Source organism: Peromyscus californicus, unplaced genomic scaffold (genome assembly GCF_007827085.1).
Source record: "Peromyscus californicus insignis strain IS unplaced genomic scaffold, ASM782708v3 Scaffold_1__1_contigs__length_55948999, whole genome shotgun sequence".
Lineage (NCBI taxonomy): Eukaryota > Metazoa > Chordata > Mammalia > Rodentia > Cricetidae > Peromyscus > Peromyscus californicus.
In genome coordinates, this window is record NW_026294492.1 from 25,198,923 (window position 1) to 25,222,659 (window position 23,737).

Below are 23,737 nucleotides of genomic sequence, written 5' to 3' on the forward strand. Positions count from 1 at the left end.
TAAACTCTCATTGTGATACTGTCTTTTTGTGCTCTGATCTGGACAAGCTTGGGCACACTGCAGTGGAAGACCCCGTGTGCATCCTGATAGCATCTCTGACTCCCACTTTCCTGATCTCAACAGTTTCTTGTGGCTCATTCCACGCTTTTATTCACGGTAACTGTGTATGGCTACCTTATACTTTTTATTTTCAATTTTTTTAAATTTGTTTGTTTTATTTTATGTGTTTGAGTATTTTACCTGCATGTATGGATGTGTACTATATGCATGCTGTCTGAGGAGGTCAGAAGAGGTTGAGTTTCTTGGAACTGGAGATATAGACGGCTGTGAGACATGATGTGGATGCTGGGAACCAAGCCCAGGTCTTCTGCAGGAACAAGTGATCTTACCTGCCCCTTTCTCCTATTTTTTGAGGCACAGATTCACTGAGAGCTCATTTTCACTGGAGCATTGACTTGACTGAAATGACTGAGCAGGAAGCTGATTGGCTCCTCCTGGCTCTGCGTCCTCAGCACTGGTATTACAGAGACTTTCCACTGCACTGGGGCTTTCCTTTTTTTTAGGTGGATGCTGGGATCTGAACTCAGGTCCTTATACTTGTGCAGAAAGCACTTTACCAACTGAGTTCTCTCCACAGCCCCAAGCCTTCCTCTTTGGGGATCCTTCTATGCACTGTAGTCTGTAGTCTGCTCACTGTTTGATGTGAAAGACCTGGTTGTTAATTTTCATTGATGGAAATTAGGGATTAGGGATGTGCTACATAATAACCTTTGTGATGGAGTGAATCCTAAGTGAAATATAAGTATATAATACATACTTAATGTAGCAGTCGTTACTTCTTGTTTTGAGACAGCCTCTCACTATGTATAGTGAGAGCTACAGCCCTGGCTGTCCTGGAACTTACTGTGTAGACCAGGCTAGCCTCTAACTCAGAGCTCTGCCTGCTTTTGCCCCCTGAGTGCTAGGATTAAAGGCATGTGCCACTACACCTGGCATGGATTACTTCTTATTGAAGTAGTATTTTATAGGAAATGTAAAGTGAATGCTCATTGCTAGCGTTTTCTCAAGTTCCCCTTTCCTTGCGTTCTTTGTTGCTTAGGTTTGCCATCAACCTTTGACCTTAAGATCTAACCATGATTTTTTTCCCCCTTTGACAAGTATAGAAGAGGCCCTGGACCCAACAACATGCATACACCTGTTGATGGCTCTAGAGGTAGTGGGACCTGGGAGAATGGAGCTGATAAATGAGATGGACTAAAGTTTCATGCAATAGTCAACTTTATTCAGAGTGTCAGACAGTTTGAACTTTGAGGGTTAAGAAGGTCACATGAGGAATGCATACAGTCACAAGGACATGGTGCACATGGTAGACAAGCTGCATGTGGCAAAACCTGATTTTCCATGGAGACAGCAATGGCCAGTTGTAATTAATAATCTGATGCAAATTCACTCCTATCCACTATACTGGGAGAGGCAGGAAAACACATTCCAAGAACAGTTCTGTGTTTTAAAGAAGCTGAGGTCGCAAAGCTCTTGTTCTCTTGGAGTTTTCTCACAAGCACTCAGAATTCTCCTCACATGACTCCATTCTTGGACTGTGTTTGAACATATACTTGTTTAAACTTCTGGACTCAAGTGTTCAGCTTTCTGTGGCCCCGCGTTGGAATGCCAAAATGTTGTTTGTTTTTGCTCTTTGAGGGATGTGCCACCCAGCTCCCAAATAAATCACACATGGAGGCTTATTCTTAATTATAAATGGCTGGCCTTTAGCTTGGCTTGTTTCTTGCCAGCTTTTCTTAAATTAGCCATCTGTCTTTTGCCTCTGAGCTTTTATCTTTCTCTTACTTCTGTAATCTTACTTTCACTTTTACTCTGTGGCTGGCTGGCTGGCCCTAGCGTCCTCCTCTCCTTGTTCTCTTGCTCTTTCTTCTCTTTTCTTTTCCTCCCAGATCTCTCCTATCTATTCTCTCTCCCTGCCAGTCCTGCCCATCCTTTCTCCTGCTTCGCTATTGGCCGTTCAACTCTTGATTAGACCATCAGGTGTTTTAGACAGGCACAGTAACACAGCTTCACAGAGTTAAACAAATACAACATAAAAGATGCAGCACATCTTTGCATCACTAAACAAATGTTCCACAGCATAAACAAAAGTAACACATCTTAAAATAATATTCTACTACACTCAAGTGATCCTCTTGCCTCAGCCTTTTGGGTATTTGGAATTATTGATGCACCCCATGTACCCAGTCAATTAAAAACTGTCTTTAAAGCTAGGTGGTGGTGGAGCAGGCCTTTAATCCCAGCACTCAGGAGGCAGAGCCAGGTGGATCTTTGAGTTCGAGGCCAGCCTGGTCTACAGAGTAAGATCTAGGACAGGCACCAAAACTACACAGAGAAGCCATGTCTCGAAAAACCAAAAAACCAAACCAAAACAAAACAAAAAACCTGTCTTTAAACATTTTGATTCTGGTCCTCTGATTTTAGAACATCTCATGTGGCTGTCTGACAGGGCAGGATGGGTTTGGAGGTCTCTAGTGACATTTGCAAGGTTGCAGTCACTTCTGGTGTCTCTTGCTGTGTAATTAATGAATGTTCTCATTTCTAAGCTGAATTAATTGAAATATCTGTGTGTTCTTACGACATATAAGAGTGCCTATTGTTAAATTGTGTAACCTTACCTTTTTCAGGTCAAAGGACTGGATGCTATTATTCTGGGCCTGCTCATTCTAGACGGTGAATCCATCTACAGCCTGGCCTCGGAACCCATACTGCTGTTAATAGCACGCATTGTGCTGGTGAACGTCAGACATAAACTAACAGCTCTCCAGGTAAGGCAGGGGAAGGCTCTGTGAGCATTTCACCGGGTCCCTTTTGTGCCTTTTAATGTCAGACTGATGCTGGCTGTGTCTCAGTAGATTTTGTTTTCTATATCGTCTTTGAGAGACTTAATTTTAAAAGTCTCATGAAAATAAGGAAAAATATTTTCTTTCCTTGTGGGATTAATCTTGTGTAAGATGAGATTGCATTGAGCCTCTTTAGTAGGAGAGTCTGTGCGTGCATGCGTGTGTAAGTGTTCATGTCTGCTACAAATTTGAGCTGATGATAGTCAATAGCAGTGAGAATGGAAGGGATCTGAAGCACTGGCTTCTGGTTTATTTGTGTTGAATGTATAGGACTATCCGTCGTGTGGTTTCTGCAGGTCGTGTACACCAGTGAGGAGACACAATCCTGCAGGAAGTCAATAGGCACTAGGAATGACACAATGGAAGTGCAGAGGTCTCAGGTTTAGGTGAAGGCTGTCAGCATGGAGGGTGTAGTCTGCATGGTGACTGCTTAGCTCCTCTGTGTGGTGGTGTGAGAGCAGCCACAGTCTGTCAGCAGATGGGTTGAGTTGTGTTCCAATAAAGCTTTATTTGTGGCTGGGCATGGTGCTATACACTTTTAATCTCAGCACTCAGGAGGCAGAGGTAGAGACAGGTGTATCTCTGAGTTCGAGGCCAGCCTGGTCTACAGGGTGAGTTCCAGGCAGCTACACAGAGAAACCCTGTCTTAAAAAACCCAAACCAAAAAAAACCGATTTATTTTTATGTGTGCGGGTATTTTGTCTGCCTTCATGTCTGCACCATGCGAAGCTGCAGCACTCTAGAAGCTCAGCATATTTGTTATGTGCAGCTGAGCAGGGGGCAGGGTTAGTGCATCCAGCTGAACAAGGAGGCGGGGTCAGCTGATACCTGTAGGAGCACTCTCTGTAGGGGAAGCAGTCTTCAGGCTGTAAGCACGGGTATGGGTGGGGGTGTGGAAGAAAGTTACCATGGACATTTTCTACACATGGTATCAACTTCCTCACACAGACTAGGGGAAGGCTTTGCCATTTCCTTGAGCCTCACCTGGGCAAGGCTTTGCCATTTTCCATAGGTCTAAGGCATTGCAGTCTCTATGTTAGACAGTACACATTCACTCAGGATTTTACATGTTTCCCGTGTGAGTATGCATCACATGCATGCTTGGTACCTGCAGAGGCCAGAAGAGGGTGTCAGAGCTCCCTGGAACTGGAATCACAGATGGTTCTTAGCCACTATATGGGTGCTGAGAATCAAAGCCAGGTCCCCTGGAAGAGCAGCTAGTTCTTTTAATCTTGGAGCCATATCTCCAGCCTTCTCTCCATCCCTTAATGGTATGATGAATATTTACAATACTCCCTCTTTTTATAGATTTTGTTTTTAATTATGTGTCTGTGTGGGTCATGCAGGTGAGTGCACAAGCCAGAGGAGACCAGCGGTCTTGAGTCCCTTTGGAACTAGGGTTCCCTGGGCTGTGAGCCACCTGATATGGGTCCTGGAAACCAAGCTTGAGTGCTCTGCAAGAGCAGCAAACCTCTTAAGCGATGCTCCAGCCCTTCAGCTCCATGTGATTCTCTCAATGATGTTATTAAGACTGCTTCTCTCTAAAAGTATGTGAAGAGGCATCACATACTTATGTAAGGCTGTTTCAGCCTTTGAAGTTGTTATTTCAACCATGAGGAGCAGTCCCAGGGCCTTGCACCCATTTGGCAAGCTCTGCCCACGGGTTAAATACCAGCCCCATTTTCAATTAATTTTCGAGTGAATCATCTCCTTAAAGAAATGTATCCTGGTGTTTATTGTGATATTTGTGGATCCGTATGAAAGACACACACTCTCCTCTCCCCACCCTCTCTGCTCAGTCTATAGACTGGAATTAATAACATGTCCATGCTGAGTAAGTCTCAGCCTTGATAGCAGTCCACAGTTCTCTCGCCGTCTCTCCTCAGCTGTGTGAACTTAGGCCGGGTGATCTCTCTAACTCGCAGTTGCCTAGCCTGGTGAGACTCGAGGATCAGTGCCTAGCCTGGTGAGGCTCGAGGATCAGTGCCTAGCACTGAAAAAAAAAAGAGGGAGATTCAAACAGATGAGTTCCTTTTTGACTGGTTTACCGACTGTGCCATGGAGAGAGTTCCGGACTAGGGAGACCTCTCAGTCAGGCTGTGTTGACTGGTGAGTGCCTTCACAGGAGGTAAGGCTGTCAGTTTCCATTTCTGTCAACACTCAGTTTCTCTGCTGTGTACTTCTTAGCAAATAAAACAGGCCTTTGTAGTTCCCAACAGCGCTGAAGGGAAAGCTCTACCTATTGTAGACACTCACTTCAGAGTTAAAATCTTAGAACGACCTTAAAGAGTCCAGTGCCTTAGGTCATATGATTTCTTAACAGCTCAGTCCTTTGGACCGGAGGCAGCTGAATTCCCTTGTCTGGAAAGGGAAGGAGTCCTGATGCCAGATAAGGGGAGGTACTGAAATGTGGACTGACCTCACTAGCCTCAGTGACCGGAAGAGAGGAAAGTGAGGAAGCGCCTCGGGGAATTCAGCTAAAATAAAATGATTTGAAACTTCCTTCCTTGGATAATGCTGCTTTCCTTCCATGGACCTAAAAGCAGCATTAGTCATTTAAAGGATTTCATTGTGAAGTCAGAAATTCATCTGTGACTTTAGTTACACTAGTGTGTGTACCTGATTGGAAGGGGACCCGTCCCCCGTCTGTGGTGCTGAGGATCAAACCTAGGGACTGGAACGTGCTAGGAGCTCTACCAATGAGCTGCTCCTCTAGCCCTTTCTCTAAGCTGCCCAGGCAGGCCTTGAACTTGGATCCTTCAGTTTCAGTCTCCCAAGAGTTCAGCAGACCTGCTGCACCAGGTCTGGGAGAAAGGCACTCCTTAATCAAATGAGATAGTAAATTCAAGTAAAATGCTTTTGATAGCTAAGCATGATCTATTAGCAGCTATTACTACTGAAAAAGAAAAATTAGTTTCTTATACATTCAGGGTACCAGTTCATTTTTTTTTTTAGATGAAATCAGAGGGTAGCTAAGGCTAACTTGAGATTGTGAGTCTCATGCTTCTGTTTCCTGAGTACTGAGCTTGTGGGTATGAGCCATCTGCCTGACTACCTTTAACTTAGATGGCTCAGTATCTACTCATACTTGATAACCCCTTTAAAAGATGTATTATGACTTGCACAGGTACTAATATAGACATGAATACATTCAGAAGAATACATATGTTATTAATCTTTGTTATGGCCTTTTCTAGAGGAAGGTAGGATTGAGGAGTAAAAGAGGAGACTGTGTGTGTGTGTGTGTGTGTGTGTGTGTGTGTGTAGAGGCCAGAGGTCAGTGTTAGGTGTCTTTCTTCATTGTGTTTTATTTTTGCTTTTGAGAAAGGGTCTCTCTATGTAGCCCTGGCTATCCTGGAATTCACTATGTAGATCAGGCTGGCCTTGAACTCAGAGATCTATTTGTCTCTACCCCTCCGTGTTGAGGGTGCAGATGTGTACTGGTGTATTACAGCTTCTTGTTGTGTTACTTCTTCTTTCTTATGTCTGTCTGCTGTTTGTCTGTCTGTCTATCTATCTAATCTATCTGTGTGTGTGTGTGTGTGTGTATGGGTGGCTGTGTCATGGCGTCCAGAGGAGAATGTCACATGTCTTGTATTGCCTCGTTCACTCGAGACAGGGATCTCTCTGACTCTGAAGTTGTTTCTGCTAGGCCCACTGCTGAGTTCCTCCCAACTCTGCTCCCCAGTTCTGAGTCACGGTCACGTGTGGTGTTTTTGGTGGGTGGTGGTGATTTGAACTCTCAGGTCCTCATGTCTGAGCTATTGCTCTTACCCGCCGAGCCTTCTCCCTGGTCCTTGTTCTCTCCCTTAGTAAGGATGTATTGACAAGCAAGAAGAAGCATGAGTGAACTAAAGAAAAAGCTGCTGTGTGCTCAGTCCATACCTCAGTCAAGGTGTTGGTACTTGGGTTGTGAAGGGAATGGAGTGAGTGCCATGGCAGAGCAGGGTGCTTGTCTTAGTCATTTTAGGGGAGATGGTAAGTCTGAAGTGTCTCCAGAAAGCATGAATGGAGACGTGGCAGCAGGTTTTGATCCTCTTGAGAGCATAGCATGGATGATTAAGCTTATCTAGGAATAAGTTTCATGAGTGTGAAAATATTCCAAGAATTAGTCTCACTTTACATGTTTTTCCTAAGTCTGTCTGTCTGTCTCTCTCTCTCTATTTATTTTTTGGGACAGGGTTTCTCTGTGTAACTGTCCTAGCTGTCCTGGAACTCACTCTGTAGACCAGGCTGGTTTCTAACTCAGAGATCCGCCTGCATCTGCCTCCCGAGTGCTGGAATTAAGGGTGTGTGCCACCACCACCTGGCCTCCTATGTGTCTCTCTTTTTTTTTTTTAAAGATTTATTTATTTATTACTTATACAGTGTTCTGCCTGCATGTGTCCCTTCAGGCCAGAAGAGGGCACTAGATCTCATTACAGATGGTTGTGAGCCACCATGTGGTTGCTGGGAATTGAACTCGGGACCTCTGGAAGAACAGTCAGTGCTCTTAACCGCTGAGCCATCTCTCCAGCTCCCCTATGTGTCTCTTAATTTCAGCTTCTTTGGTGCTTTTTTCTAGAGCTTGCCGTGGTGGACTTTGCGATATGTGAATATTCACCAACAGTTGCTGGAGGAGCGCTCGCCTCAGCTCTTTGCTCTTGCTGAAAGCTGTATTGATCAAGGTATGTAGCAGATTTAAAAATTATCTGTATTATTGTACACATGTGCAAACATGTATGCATGTGAAGGTAGAGGACAACTTTGGAGTATACTCTCTCTTTCCTTTTTTTATTTTGGTTGGAGACAGAGTCTCTCTGTTGTGTAGCTCTGACTGTCCTGGAACTCGCTCTGTAGCCCAGGCTGGCCTCAGACTCACAGAGATCCACCTGCCTCTGCCTCCCGAGTGCTGGGATTAAAGGTGTGCGCCACCATGCCTGACTTGGACTAGACACTCTCATTCCACCTTTTGTGGAAGCTGGGACTCAAGCTCAGGTTGCCAGGCTCCCACAGTGAGCACCTTTACCTGCTCAGCTGGTTAGTTGTTTTTGAGACAAGTTTTGCTGTGCAGACCTGCCTGGCCTAGAATTCACTGTGTAATCCTAGACTGGCCTCAAACTCATAATCCTCCTGTTTCAGTCTGCGTTATAGATGCTCACTACTGTGCCCAGCTTAGATGATTTTTTGTTTGGTATGTGTATGTATCCCATTCTAATTTCTTGTCTGAGATGTTTCATTTGAATCTATTCTTTGACTGATAATTGTGCTTGTTTAGAGTTGTTTCTTTTTCTTCTGGATGGGTACTCACGAATTACCAGGTGTCCGAGTGCTGAATCTCTTCTTTTTCTTCTCTGTGGTATTGGAGACAAAGCCCAGGGCCTCACTCGAGGCCAGCCTGGTCTACAGAGCAAGTTCCAGGACAGCCAGGGCTCCACAGAGAAACCCTGTCTTGAAGCAAAACAAAACGACAACAAAAGAAACAAGGGCATGCAAGGCATGGTGAATATACCTTTAGTCCCGGCTCAGAGGATTAGTAGGCAGAGACAGGGGGATCTCTGTGAGTTTAAGCAGCCTGGTCAGCATGATGAGTTTTAGGGCAGCCATTGCTACATAATTAGACTGTCTTAAAAAAGAAAAAAAAAAAAAGACGATCAGTTTGGTTTCTATTACCTGCTTAGAAAGATGAGGCACTCTATGTAGGTCACTCTCATTTATTCATTTATTTGTTTAGAGAGAGGACCTCACTATATAGAGCAGGCTGGTCTCAAACTCAGAGATTTGCCAACTCCTGCCTCCTGCATACTGGAATTAAAGGTGTATGCTAGTCTGCCCAGGTAGGTTACTGTTATTTTTATCACAAAAATACGTAAAGATATTTTAATATCTTCTTCTGTTTTTTAGTGTAAGAAATTGTATTAGAAACAAGCATAAACTTCACTTATTATTATCATTTTTAAAAGGCTTAACTGGAGCTGAAGTAAATTAAGCTAAATTATACCCAGGTTAGGAAATTGTTTTATTTCCTATGGAGAACCAGAAGAAAAGCTTAATTTTAAAAACATTTGATAGAACATACATTTTACTGAGGTTGACAGCAGGAGGCAGGTTTACATTTGTTTTATTGTTTTAATAGTTTATGATGTTGAACAGAAATTCTCCTAAAACACAACTGAAATTTCCCAGAGTTGCAAAGCAGCCATGTTTGCCACTGCGCTGCCGTTGGCTCCTCTCACGTTTCCTAGGAAAGCCTTCGAGAAGAGGAGAGCTTCCGGCACCTTGACACTTGCTCCCAGGCTCCCTTTGCTTACAGAGCAACTTTTCTTGCAAAGATTGCTGAACATGGCCGGAGAGATGGCTCAGTGGTTAAGAGCCCTGGCTGCTCTTCCAGAGGACCTGAAGTCAGTTTCCACTATACAGTGGCCGCTCACAGAGATCCGATAGTCTCTTCTGGTCTCTACAGATACCTACACTGACATGCATATACTCACGTACGTGTGTGTGTGTGTGTGTGTGTGTGTGTGTGTGTGTGTGTGTGTGTGTGTGTGTAATTAAAATGAAAAATAAAATCGTAAATTGCCAAACAAAAGCAAAAGCAAACCTTTTGGTGTGAAAGAGTACTTAAATACAAATGAACTTGAGCTTAGTAATGGATTTCTGAGGTTTGATTTTAGCTGTGCTCAGTTCCAAGGCCCATATTCTTTCATGTCTTGAATGTAGTGTGGATGTGAATGTGTGTGTGGATGTGTTTAGTAGGAGTCAAGGAAGTGGTGGTTGCCATAGCTTTGGTGGAGACACTGATTATTCATGAAGGCATCTATCATAACTGCAGGAATCTCTTGGATTTTTTGGAGCCTGTCACCTTCAAGGATCTGTATATTAATAAGCTAGGCTAGAGATGCATTTATTTAATTATTTTTTAACAATAAAAACTCGGGAGTCAGATATTGGGGTAAGAACCTGAATGAGCAGAGCGACATCAAAGTGACCAGTGACCTCCTCTCTCTCCTGTTCATCCATCCATAAGGGTCAGGACCCTCTGTCAGTCCTACCCTACTACTTGCTGTGTCTATCTGTCATCAGTCCTCCAAACCTCTATGGTTAATTTTGGTCAGCTAGTAGCTAGCTCTGCTCTCTGATTCAAAACAAACTTTTTTGTCAGTCTCCAGAGCATCAGAATGCAATCAAAATATCACACAACAGGCTAGCATGTAGTGGGCAGGATTGTAGTGTTCATAGTAATTTTACCAAACTAGGTGATTGGTTAAAACTAATTTCCCAATTTTTGTTTTATTCTAGGACAGAAATACATAAGCATATGCTAACTTAGATAAAATGGACATCTATGCATGATTTAAAAAGAAAGTAAGGAAATACATTCAGTCAGTATAAAAATTGATTTATTTATGTGTTTGTACCAGGTCTTTATGTTTTTTGAGGATTTTAGGTGATGTCAATATGTGGAACAAGTAACAGAATATTAAACCACAAGAACCACAAGAACTTAAAGTGTTGTATATATGTTAACAGTTATTCTGCCCTGGAACTTATACCTGAGTTGAGATAGCAGATTAATATAGTGGTATGGACCTGGAGTACCGTTGTGGATTGAGGCAAGATAATCTCTTGAGCATAAAAAGTTCTGTCCTAACTTGGACAATATAGTGAGATCTTGCCTCAAAACCAAATAACAAAGCCAAAACCAATTAATTTGCTTTTCTGTACAGTAGTACATATTTAAATGAATCTATGCATGGGAGTTTTGTCTACATGTATATACATACACCACATGTGTGAGGTATCCTCATAGGTCAGAAGAGGGCATTGGATCCTCTGGAACTGGAGTTACAGAAGGTTATGAGCTGCCATGTGGGTGCTGGGAATCGAATCTGGGTCCTTTGGAAGAGCAGCCAGTGCCCTTAACCACTCAGCAGCCATCTCTCTAACCTTGATAATATTTTTTTAAGTAACAAAAACTGAACAGTTTTTTTTTTTCTTTTTAAAAGAACTTGGCTTACTTGTTTCTACTTAGGGTAGTGCCTAGACTATAAAGTAGGTAATGCCTTTGGATAACGTGGAATGACAGCAGCAGACACCTGTATATTTAACAGCTAGCAAATTTGGGGTGGGGGGGGTGTTGTTGTGGTGCTGATCTCTGGGAATGACTGTCCTCCGTCTCCTTAAAGGTTTCTGAGTTAATTGAATCATAGAAGTTATGGGAAAAACGGGTCCTACGTTAATGTGTGGCCTTCGAATCTTCTCAATAGTGCTGCTTAGGTGTGACATTCTCTTCAGAATGGAGGATAAGATGAAGCTTGGAAAAAATGAGGCATAGTACCCATTTATCAGACAGTGTGTTATCTTCTGTTTTTAGCAAGCGAGAACTATGTAAACTTGGTCTTTCCTGGTTTATACCATTATGGTTTTGAAATGAAGTGAGGTTTCTCTGTGAAAGAGCAGTGCAAGGGAACAGCCTTGTAGTTAGTTCATGAAGCCAGGGATGCGTTGAATGTCATAGATGGTTTTCCTGGAAGACAAGGATAGCATTTGAAACAAAATTCTGTGAGAACCCACTCCACTGTTTAATTTTGTAAAATGGCCATTGCATTGCACTCCAAAGGCTGTTATTTAATTTCTTACACTTCAGTATGCTTTTGTGGAAGATTGATGGTTGGAGAGAAAGGCCAGGTGTTGTTACTAGGAGTTGTTTTTGTTTTTAAAGCAAACCTAATTTGGTGTAGTTTTTATAAAGTTCCATTTATTCCCCTTCCATATTGTCCCTTATTATATACACCTTGTATTTATTGCCAAATCTGTACCATATCTTGTGACTAATCTTTGTAAGGAATACCCTTCATTATCGAGGGGAGAGAACACAATCTTTTTGAGAGGTTAGAACCATATGGTATGTTTTAGAGGGAGTTAGTTTTTTTCTAGAAGTTAAAATTCTGTTCAAAATCAGGAATGGTTAACTGAGATAACTAGAAATCTGACTCTAGGTGACTCATCCTCAGTGGCCTGTGGTGTTTCTGCAGTGGATTCAAGCACATCATTTGCTTTGTCCTGCAACCAAGTACTTTTATGTTGCTCTTGTACCAGGCTTTTTCTTTTGGGCCACTAACGAGCTCCCAAATCATGACACAGAGACTTATTATTAGTTTTGAAAGCTCAGCCTAGCTTAGGCTCATTTCTGGCTGGTTCTTTTAACGTATATTAGCCTGTTTCTCTTTATCTGCATTTTGCCTTGGGGCTGTTTACCTTTGTTACTTCTGTGTATCTTACTTTCACTGCTTCTCTGGTCAGGCTGGCTGACATCTGCCTGGCGTCTTGGCCCAGGCATGTCCCTCATTCTCTCCTCCTCTTCTCTCGTTCTTTACTCCCTCGAGCCTAGATTTCTCCTCCTATTTATTCTCTCTTCCTGCTAGCCTCGCCTGTCCCTCTTCTGCCTAGCTATTGGCTGTTCAGCTCTTTATTAGACCAGTCAGATGCCATAGGCAGGCACAGTAAAACAAACGCAACATGTCTTTTCATAATTAAACAAATGCAGCATAAACAGAAGTAGCATATCTTTGCACAGTTAAAGTAATATTCTGTAGCATAAACTAAGTAACACATCTTTGCATAGTTAAAATAATATTTCACAACATGATCTTCTTGGGTAATCAACATTTTTCACTTTAGTCACAAATTGGTGATTTGACATAATTAGACATTTTAGCCATATTTAAATTAGTCTGTAATATTTCATAAGTAATTTTATTTAAAAAATATTTTATTCTTGGATCTGACCCAAATATTGACCAGTTAGTTATAACTGAGATACCATTCAATGTCCTGAGAAGAATGTTATATTTGAAATATTGCCCTTGAAGGTTCATCAAAAGTTGGCAGGAATTTTTTCAGCTTGTGAGACATAAGCAGAGGGTTTTGGGACCAGCTGAGATCGTCTTACTCTTGTCCAGGAGTGTTCCATCAGTGAAATGCAGTGAGGCAGAGCCTATGGCAGCCGCAGCATCACTTCACTGGGCCCATCACATTTATGAAAGGAGTAGGTTAGAGGCTTGAAAAGTATGTTCCCCAGCACAGCATGGGGCATTCTTTGGGAGGTTGTACTGAATGCAACCACAGTTCTGTAGAGACCACTTCCAGGCCCACAGCAGTTGTTTTTGGATCAGATACTGAAAATGCACTGCATGTAGGGCATGAGGTGGAATATTGCAGTTTGAAGATGAACTCATGAAGTCACTGCCTAAGAAGAAACAGGTGAAAATACTTTGTGAGCAAGTTCTATAGTGTCTTCTCCCAGCAGCCGTGTGACCCTGGTTAGGTTGTTCTCACAGCCAAAGACTGATGTATTCAGGGATTAAAATATTTTTTAGTAATTTGAAATATGTTATTAAATATATCATTTTAACACAGCATTAAAAAAATCTCATGGGGAGAGATTCTGGTTTTAGCTCATGTTTTATATTTACTGATTGACATTTTGTCCAGAAGGCCATGAATATGAATTTCCACAGAGAACTTAACATAGTATTAAAATAATAAATGTATGTCTATTGGATCAGCATGCCCCTCTTTTATTTAAGCCTGAGTCTTCTAGAGCTGAAATCTTTTTTCACAGTTGACTCAGTGTCTTCCATTGTCTGCATATCCAGCTGGTTCTTGAATCTTGTTAGTTCTTGCCCAAGGGTTCCATATCTATCTCCGTTTCCATTCCTGTACCAGTTATCCTTGTCTGAAGTCTTTGGTTTGGAAAGGCCCTGTGGAGATCGTCTTGTCTAGCTAGCTCATTTGGCAAAGTCAAGACTCAGGGAAGTTGCTTCAGCAACAGAACCATGGCCTGGGCTTCCCAGCTTCAAACCCTCTCTCTATTCCCACTGCTTTTCTCAAAGAGAATTCTGGTCCAGATTTTAGTAGCTAGTAATAGTATAGCTAACATTTCTCTCTGCACACCACACCAAGTGCAGCTCCAAGTTTTTAGCCATGATAGTTAGCATACTCCTTGTAACTCTGTGAGGTAGAGCTGAGGGTCATTTAGCAGTGGGTATAAAATAAGTGGATTAAAAAAAAATTAAAGGTGGAATCTTGCATTGTAGTTTAGATGGCCTCAAGCTTACTGTATAAATCAGGCTGGCCCAAAACTTTGTGATCCTTTTTTTTCAGCCTACTGAATGCTGGGTTTATACTCAAAGCGCCATGCCCTTCACTCAGGTCCTTTGTAAGCCAGCATACTGTCTTAACCCCTGAGCCCATCTCCAGACCTAAAAAGACTTGTTTGAATGACTGTGTGCTAGGTGCTGTGGATATCAGTGAACTTGGTGAGTTAGAGTCTGAAATACTGGTAGGAAAACACAAGCTAGACGATGTGATTAGTTTGAACTTCTGATGTCAGAAGTTTTATCAGGTAGTCGCTATTTGGATTAAATCTTGAGGAACAACTAGGAATGTTGGCTGGCAGACTTAGATCGGGAGTGCGGTGTGTATACCAAGGACCACAGACTTGGGGCATAGCTGTGGAGTTGGCAGTTCCAGTATTCAGAATGGCTAGAGCAGAATGAGGGTGTTAGGTGATGGGGTTGAACAGGGAGGTAGGAGTTAGAATTTGAGGACCTTGGGTTTCTGACTTGTTAGGCCACTTTGGGCAGGCTTTATTTGTTCACACTAACTATACATTTTTGAGCACTAACTATAGTAGATTCCAGGTTTTTACTGCTGCTTACTGCTTTTTACTGTTACTGTTAGTTAATGCTTTTATTAAGTTTTCACTTAGAGCCTTTTATCCCTCTGGACACAGTTTCTCTTGACTCTGGCAGGTCTTGAACCCCTGTGTTCATGTGGTCCTCCTGCCTCAACCTCCTGTTTAGTTGGGACTATTGATATGCACCGCTGTACCTTACGTGTGAATCCCATTACTGTTTATTTATAGTATTGTAATATGTGAATAATTCACCTAGTGCTCCGTTGACAGACATGAAACCTTTGGACAGCTTCCCTTCTTTTTCTGCCAAATTTTGATCCTAGAAGGTAGACTTTCAGGGAAGGAGGCAGGACCTGGTTTCCAAAAGTAGCAAATCACCAAATTTGCACCCGTCCCCTGTCTTGCGTTTTGATGTCGTCTGGAAGTTTAGTTCCATTTTCTCATTCATGTCAAATTTTGCTGCCAAGTGAAGTCAGGTCACCTCCCCTCCCCCAATAAGTTACAAAACCCACTTTTTTTTCCAGATTTTTTTGGTAGTGGTACAGCTAGGTTTTTTTTTGGTAACTGGAGGGACAGCTGTGGGTGCTGGGAACCACTCTTACAGTTTTGGTTGTGAGCCTAGCCTTTAACGGCTGAGCTATCCCTCCCGCCCACAGCTAGATTTTCCAGTTATAGTAGACTTGGGTAAAGATTGTGTAGTGGAGTTGGAGATGTAGGTGCATTGGTAGAGTGCTTGCCCAAGCGTTTATATAATCCCCAGCACCTCATAAACTTGGCGTGGTGGCACATGCCTGTAATACCAGCATTTGGGAGGTGGAGGAGTGAAGGTTAGGAGCTGAAGGAGTTCAGGATCATTCTTAACTAAAAGAGTTTGAGGCCAGCCTGAACTACGTGAGATTCTGTCTTTTTAGTGTGTGGATGATGGGATAGACTTGATAGACAGCTGACTTTATCACTGATGCAGAAACCTGGACTTTTGTAAACCATAAAGGCTCCCTGACCTGAGAGAGTATAATTGGCCTGAAGGTCCAAAGGAAAGTCATTGTGGCTAGAGTAGAGGAAGTCTGGTGGGCAGTGGAGGTCCAGGATTGTGCAGGAAAGGATGGAGCAGCTTGGGGAGCTGTCTTTATCATAAGGTGACTCTGATTTATTTACCGTAGGTGAAATCACAATGCGAATCTCACAGTTTTTACCTGGGGTAGACTTGGTCAGTGTGGTTGGTCATGCCACATATTTCAGTTGTCTCTGAGCCCTACTGCAGTTGTGTGACAGCAGTATACTGACTGCAGGAGTTATAGACTATTTTCCTTTCAGTAGTTCTTGTTCTCAGTGAGGTAGACTTCTCTCTCAGCTTGAATGTTGGAAAACCGTCACCTGCGTTCGGAAGCTTGAAGCACACTTCTCATGCTTTCATTCGGCATTCATTCTGACAGACTGCTTTGTCAAAAGCTGACGAAGCCATTGCTGAAAACAGTTTAGAGAACAGCATGTCAAGGATGTGTAGTAGAGAATGCTGTTTTGGGGTACCAGTTGGATGAACATCCTGCTATATGAGAAATCTTGAACCCCAGTGTGTGTAATAGTACTATGCTCTTTAGTATATGTAATTAATCTTGATAGTCATTTTATCTCAGATGTTTTGTTGCTAAGTTATTGTTCTCCCTTGCTTTATTTATTTAAAAATTTTAAAAATTACATTACACTAATTTGTTTGCATGTCTGCATGTGTGTGTGTGTGTGTGTGTGTGTGTGTGTGTGTGTGTGTGTGTGTATGTGTGGTGTGTATATGTGATGTATGTGTAGGAGCCTATTTGATACTCATTTTCACATGCATGTATGTTTCCATTCTTAAGGGAGAAAGTTTATATTTTCTATGAAATGAACTCAGCTAATTACCCTTTCTTCAGATTTTCCATAGTGTTTAGTTTTCATGTTGGTTTTACACCTCGTATCAACATCTTGTGTTCCCATATTTCTGGCCATGTTTTTATAGGATGGTTAAGACAGGCACCTAGGAGGGATCAGTGCTATGAAGAGCATCTCCTAAGACTGTGTGTGTAGTCTTAACTGTCTATTTGGAGCGTATAAGTGCTCAGAGAATGCTAGCTGTTAACTACTGTTGTGTTTGTGTTCTTTTATGTGTTTAAGGTTCTTCAAAACTTAAACCGTGCAATGTATACTTTAATACTTTGGGACTCTACATTCACTCATCTTAATTTTTAATGCTTCATCTTTTGTCTCACAGTGATGAAACTAGAGAATTTATTTGAAGGTGATTCAGGCCGACTTTTAGCTATTCAGTTCCATCTGGAATGTGCACATGTATTTTTATATTATTATGAATATAAAGAAGCAAAAGATCGGTTCAATATTGCTAAAGACATCAGCAGGTTACAGGTTGCTCTGACAGGTAAGACTTGACTTTTCATGGGTAATTGATTTAATTTTACAATAAAGCCAGTATGTATGTTGGCAGTTTGTATTGTATTTTGGCATTTGCCTTTTTTTTTTGTCTTTTTGGTTGTGAGACATATCCTTTATTGCCTGAGCCATCTCCATTCCTTTTGGTTATTATTATTATTATTATTTTTAATGTAGAACTAGACTGATCACAGGATAAAAAGCAAACTTGTTGGGCTGCATTTATAACTTTCCATTTCTAGGTTTTCTTTATGTAGCTCAGCAGGCCTTGAACTCTCGATACTCTTATCTTAGTCTCTTTAGTGTTGGAATTTGGGATGCTCTACCGTACTTGGTCTAGTATTTAAATTTTAGAGCCTGCCGATTTTTTATTTCACAATACATTTAAAAGATTTTATTTAAAGTTTATATTTTCAAACAAATTTGGAGTTACATGCTTTTTTTTTTTTCATAGAGTCCATTCCTCGTTCTAAGCTAGTGAAATATTTGGTAGTAATAGCAGCCAGTAGTACATAAATGGACCTTAGACCATTTGGTTCTGGTGTGAACCTTGGGAGCCATTCCTGACTCTTCCAGTTTAGCCCGCCCCGTGCATTGCCCATTCCTGTAAATGCCTCCTGTTGTCTCCATCCTGCTTTGTTGCACTCTATTGCATTTCTTAGGTGTGTCTTTAGTGGTTGAGAGTACTGTCTGAGCCCTGCGTGGTGGTGCACACCTTTAATCTCAGCACTGGAAGGCAGAGGCAGGTGGACCTCTGAGTTTAAGGCCAGCCTGGTCTACAGAGCAAGTTCCAAGACAGCCAGAGAGAGCTACACAGGGGAACCCTGTCTTGAAAAGCCAAAATAAAATCAAATAAACAAATAAAAAAACAGAGAGAATGAGAATACCATCTGAAACATAGTAGCACTCAATATTGTAGGGAACAAGTAAGTTCTGAGGGAATGAGTCAATGTATATTATTTGACAAGGGCACAGCCATGTTAGGGACTAATGCCTCAGCCCCATGGGGATGGCAAAGTCTTCCCCAGGTGAGGCTCAGAGCAATAGCAAAGCCTTCCTCAAGTCCTAGTGTGACTGTTGACCATGTGTGCAGAAAATGTCCACTGTCGCTTTCTCTGCCCAGATGTTTACAGCTTGCGGACTGCTCCCCTACAGAGCCTGTGCCTACCCAGAGTAGCTGAGGCTGCCTCCTTGTTCAGTTGTATATAATGACCTTGTCTCCTGTTCAGCTGTATGTAATAACCTTGCCTCTCTGTTTATCTGTATATAATAACCTTGCCTCTCAGTTTATCTGTATATAACCCCTCCTCCTTGTTCAGCTGTATTTAATAACCCTGCCTCCTCGTTCAGCTGTATATAATAACCCCACTTCCTCGTTTATCTGTTTATAGCGACCCTACCTCCCAACTGTATATAACAAACATGCTGAGCATCCAGGGTGCCAGGGCTTCTGCATCCTAGAGCCCAGATCGTCTGATCCCAGCTTTTGTGTCCATGCGTCTGTCATTTTCTTTATCCCTCCTCCTCTCCCTAGTTAGGTCAGTCTCTGAAGCTGTACAGACGTTCACTGTATGTGGATGCTGAAAGAATGAATGAGTTACAGAATTTCTCCTGAATCCTCTGTTGTCTCTTCTGAGTGCTTTGTACCGTGTGCCTCTCTATCCCCAATCTGTTTCAGTATAGTTGACGTTCAGTATGAATGAACTAATGACGCCTGCCTGTGCATTCAGTGACTGACACAATTGTCCCATGCTAGGCCTGGATCATCTCATAGGTCTGTTCTCAGCCCCAGTGTTCTATGTTTCTTATCGAGTCAATGTTAATTGATAAAATCCTCTAGCTGTACTGTGACTCAAATATGGCTCTATGGGATCTTAGCCTTCTTTTATTACATTGTTTGTGTGAGAAAAGTTATTACTATCTAGTTTATAGTTTTTGGAACACTGCCATGAATAACTTGGAGTCTTGTCTGTATTTGAAAATATAGTTACTTGTAATGAACTTGTGATTTTTTTTCAAATATTTTTTTTCTAGGAGACTTTTGGGGGATTATTTAAATATTAATGACACAGTGCTTTGTATATTCAGCTTTAACTGGTAGTATATTTAATAGCTATTACAGTTTTTTATTTTTTCCCAAAGTTGAGGTGAAGAACTTAGAAATAGAAGTGTGCTCCCATATAAAAAATGAGACCCAGATTATGATTTTTTTTTCCACCCAGCTCTGGACTTACTATAAAAAAGGGAGCTGTTAAGCCACTTTGGTGGCCATCTAGAGCATGACGTGTTTACGGGGATGACAGTAACTCAGAGACAGAGTCATCTCAGTATAGGAAGCGGATTTCTTAGGCTAGTCTTCGTAATCCCACATTTTCCAGAGAGTGGATGTTGAAACTTTGCTTCTCTTCAAAGTGGTCTGAAAATAGCTCTTCTGCAGCATATTATTTCAGAGACATAAAGAAAAAATCCTGGTATCGTATGAAGCCAGATGGAGTGCTTGCCTGGTCTCAGAAGCTGAGGCAGTAACTGCGTGCTGGCTTTAATGTGGAGGAGCCTGTGATCCTGAGCTAGTGATGATGAGTGTTCACCTCTGTGTTTCCATGGATGATATCATTTCATATACACATTTGTGGATATAGTATGTATGTGTGTGTATGCAATACTTAATAAGTCACTTTTTTCAGAAGAGACTAAAAAATAAGCAAAAATAGGGATTGAGATTGAGAATCTAGTGTCAGAAATCCTGGGTTTGAGTCTTGGCACCTTAATTCCTTGGCTTCAGGAAGTCATTTTTAATGTCACTGGGTCTCAAGTTTCTCATACATGAATGGAGAAAACCATTCTGAAAATATTAGTCATCACGATTGTACTATAAATCTGACTTGGCAGATCTACAGGTAGGATTTTATTTTAATTTTCAGGAGCTTTGGGAAAAAGGACACGATTCCAGGAAAATTACGTGGCACAGCTGATTCTAGATGTCAGGAGAGAAGAGGACGTCCCTTCCGGTCGTGAGTTCAGCCCAGCACCCACCCCCCAGGAATACTTAACCAAGGTAGGTTGGTCAGAGTTATGTAGTTGAATAACATAGTATCGGGAGGGGACTATCCCAGAAACTGAGTGGATGAGAAGAGACTGCGTGAGAACCCTTGTTAAGTTCTCTGTCCTCATTTCTAGGTCAAAATTATCAGGATTTTTCTCTGACAAGTTTTCAAGGAGGGAAGGATCTATTCTGGCTTAGAGTTTGAAAGGACACATTCCATCATGGGGGAGGACATCTGCCACACTGCACCCACAGTTACATAGTCACACAGCTGCCACACTGCACCCACAGTCACACAATCACACAGCTGCCACACTGCACCCGCAGTCACACAGTCACACAGCTGCCACACTGCACCCGCAGTCACACAGTCACACAGCTGCCACACTGCACCCACAGTCACAGTCACACAGCTGCCACACTGCACCCGCAGTCACACAGTCACACAGTCACACAGCTGCCACACTGCACCCACAGTCACACAGTCACACAGTCACACATCTGCCACACTGCACCCACAGTCACACAGTCACACAGCTGCCACACTGCACCCGCAGTCACACAGTCACACAGTCACACATCTGCCACACTGCACCCGCAGTCACACAGTCACACAGTCACACATCTGCCACACTGCACCCACAGTCACACAGCACAGTTCCCCTACAGTGGCGCAGTCATGAGTTAGCAGTGCCACTACATTGCCCCCTGACATATAAAAGACAGAGTAGCTGCTCTCAAATCTGTTTATTTGGTTTTTTGCCTTTTGAAGCAGGATGTAGCTGTATAACCAGGGTTGGCCTATCTCCTGCTCTCCTGCTTCAGCCTCCTAAGTGGCTTGGGTCGTGGAACCCTGATTGGGGTGTTGAAGGGATGGAGACATACAGACACACATAGAGTAAAGCTGAGTACAGGCAGGAGTCTGCTCCCTCTGGAACCTGGAACTGCATTGTGCTCATAAGGTGCAGCATGGGGTTGGGGAGTGCTTAGCTAGTCTGGGGAGGAAGGCTGTAGGTGACTAGTCCAGGCTGTGAACATCAGGAGCAAGAAGGGGCAGTTGATGATTCCTGCACACACTGATCAGTTGTCCATTGACACTTGCACTTGGACCCCCTCGGAAAGCTTTGCCGTTCCTTCTGGGCCTGGCCCATATTGCCAGCTTCCTGTGGGTCTGAGGCCTTGGAGTCCTTGGCATGTCTGTGCACATGTCAGGATTCTCAGGACTTCACTCAGGGCTCCATCTGCTCCCTGTACTGGGAGTCTAGGTGGGAGCCACCACACCTAGCTCTATATTAGTCCCTTTACTTTTGTCTTTGTGGATATTTTCTAACATCCAGACTTGACATTTCTCTGGCTTCTTCTACACACATAAACTAATAACCAGGCTTCCTTTTCTCTCATTTTACAATCTGCCTTCTACTCTGCCGTTATTGGGTTGGTGGTGCTTCAGTATGCTTTTTGACATGTCTAATGAATTCTTTTCTTGTGGGTTGAACTTGAGATTCTTGGACGGTTGACCTCATAGGCCTGTGCAACTGCCTCCATGGAGGCTACAAACATATTTTTATTTTCCAGGGATTCCCATACCCTCAGTTTCATTTGTTAATTAAATTTATTTAAAGATTTTATTTTATGTTTATGGGTATTTTGCCTGCACATATATCTGTGTAGCACATGGGTAGTGATCACAGAAACCAAAAGAGGGAATTGGATCCCCTGGAACTGGAGTTACAGATTGTTGTGAGCTGCCATGTGGGTGTTGGGAATCACACCTGGTTCCTCAGAAAGATCAGCCTGTGCTCTTCACGATGGAGCCTTTTCTCCAGCCCCACATCTACAGCTTTTGATTGTCCTTTTATTGATTTGAATGTCTTTAGTGCCTGTGCTTTGGTGTGCTTCATTTGAAAACCTATCAATAAATTTACCTTAAGTACACTGAGTCCCAAATTTCTGTTCTGTTCGGAGAGTAATGCCAAGGGAAGAGGCTGGGGCTGAGGAGCAGGGAGGAGCCCTCGTTCAGTTCATTCTGAGGAGAACCTGTGATAAGAATGCTGGGTGGGTTCCAAGTTCACTATTTGCTTTGGTGGTAACTTTAGCAAGGAGCAGCTGTTGATTCTAGGAGAGTGAATAAAGGCTGGTGATGTAGAAATGCGGGATCTGACTATTTCCTCAGGGGTGGAGCTGTGACTGAGCCAGTGTGTGTGCTGCGGGATTAGCAATGGTCAGGGAATGAGTAATAAGTGTGTGCATCCTTAATTTCCTCCTCTCTTTTCCCTGCCCTGTCCAAGCCCCTCATTAAGCTTTAGATTGCCCAATGCAGTGTGGTCTTTAGGCACAGAACAGATTTAGTTCTGAAATCCAGGCACACAAACGTTGTCTTTCATGTATGTGTGTATGGTGTGTGTATGTTTATTTGACGCACTTTAAAATTGAGTACATTATATTATTCTAGACACCAGTTGTTCCTTAGTGTCTAAGGTTATCATTATATTCCTAGCTTCTGTTAAAATTGTGTGTGTGTGTGTGTGTGTGTGTGTGTGTGTGTGTGTGTGTCTGTCTGTCTGTCTGTCTGCCTCCTGCCTGCCAGTGGGTTTGTGCATGTGAATGTGGGTGCCTGTGGAGATCAGAAGTATCAGATCCCCTGGAGCTGGAGTAACAGAAGGCTGTGAATCTCCTGATATGGCCACTGGAACTCAAACTTTGGTCTCTTAAAAGTCCCTTAGATCCTCTTAACTGCTGAGCCTGGCTTTTTCTTTCTTTCTTTCTTTCTTTCTTTTTTTTTTTTTGGTTTGTTTTTCGAGACAGGATTTCTCTGTGTAGCTTTGGAGCCTGTCCTGGAACTCACTCTGTAGCCCAGGCTGGCCTCGAACTCACAGAGATCTGCCTGGCTCTGCCTCCCAAGTGCTGGGACTAAAGCCGTGTGCCACCACCGCCTGACTCCAGCCCTGGCTTTTCTTTTTCTGGTAATTTTGCTTTTTGAGACAGGGTGTCAGTTGGTAGCCTGGGACCACTATTTAGATCAGGCTGACCTTGGATTCGGAGATATCTGTCTGCTCTGCCTCCCTGGTCTAGTGCTGGATTAAGGTCCTGCACCACCATGCCGAGCACAGAGCCCCTTCTAAGATGCCTGCTTCACAGTCTATCCTTTGGATCTGTAGCTTGGCCTTCATTTTCTCAATAGTGTTTTCCAAGAGCAGATAGTTCTTTTTTTTAATTTTAATTTTAAATTTTTTATTAAATTTATTTATTTATTTTCCATCCTGACTGTAGTTTCTACCTCCTCTTCTCCTCCCATTTCCACCCCCACCTTCTCTCTGCTCCCTTCTTCCCATCTACTCCTTATCCATTTTTGTTCAGAAAGGAGCAGGCCTCCCATGGACATCAACAAAGCATAGCATGTCAAGTTTTGGTAGGACTCAGCACCTCCCCTTGCATTAAGGCTGGGCAAGGTGACCCAGTATGAGGAACATGCTCCCAAATGGCAGCCAAAAGCATTAGGGACAGCCCCTCCCTACGAGCAGATAGTTTTAATTTGATAGTTTTCTATATTGTTTTTCTCCAATTGCTTTTTTTTTGTTATTTGTTTAATGAGGGGCTTTTTGCCTATCCTAAGGTTGCCAAGGTTTTCTCTGATGATTTTCTCTCTGTCTGTCTGTCTTTTTTTTTTCCTTTTTGGTTTTTGGAGACAAG

General features: G+C 42.6%; 1 protein-coding gene across 14 annotated transcripts in view; it reads left to right on the forward strand.

Moving 5' to 3' along the window:
- Ttc27 (tetratricopeptide repeat domain 27) overlaps positions 1–23,737 on the forward strand; it is a 220,406-nt gene that overhangs the window by 90,529 nt on the left and 106,140 nt on the right. For all 14 annotated transcript variants that reach the window (XM_052746271.1, XM_052746272.1, XM_052746275.1 and 11 more), the window contains 4 exons: positions 2,688–2,828; positions 7,468–7,570; positions 16,829–16,993; positions 19,926–20,059. In XM_052746271.1, coding sequence (XP_052602231.1) covers positions 2,688–2,828; positions 7,468–7,570; positions 16,829–16,993; positions 19,926–20,059 — 543 coding nt within the window. The remainder of the gene's footprint in view (positions 1–2,687; positions 2,829–7,467; positions 7,571–16,828; positions 16,994–19,925; positions 20,060–23,737) is intronic.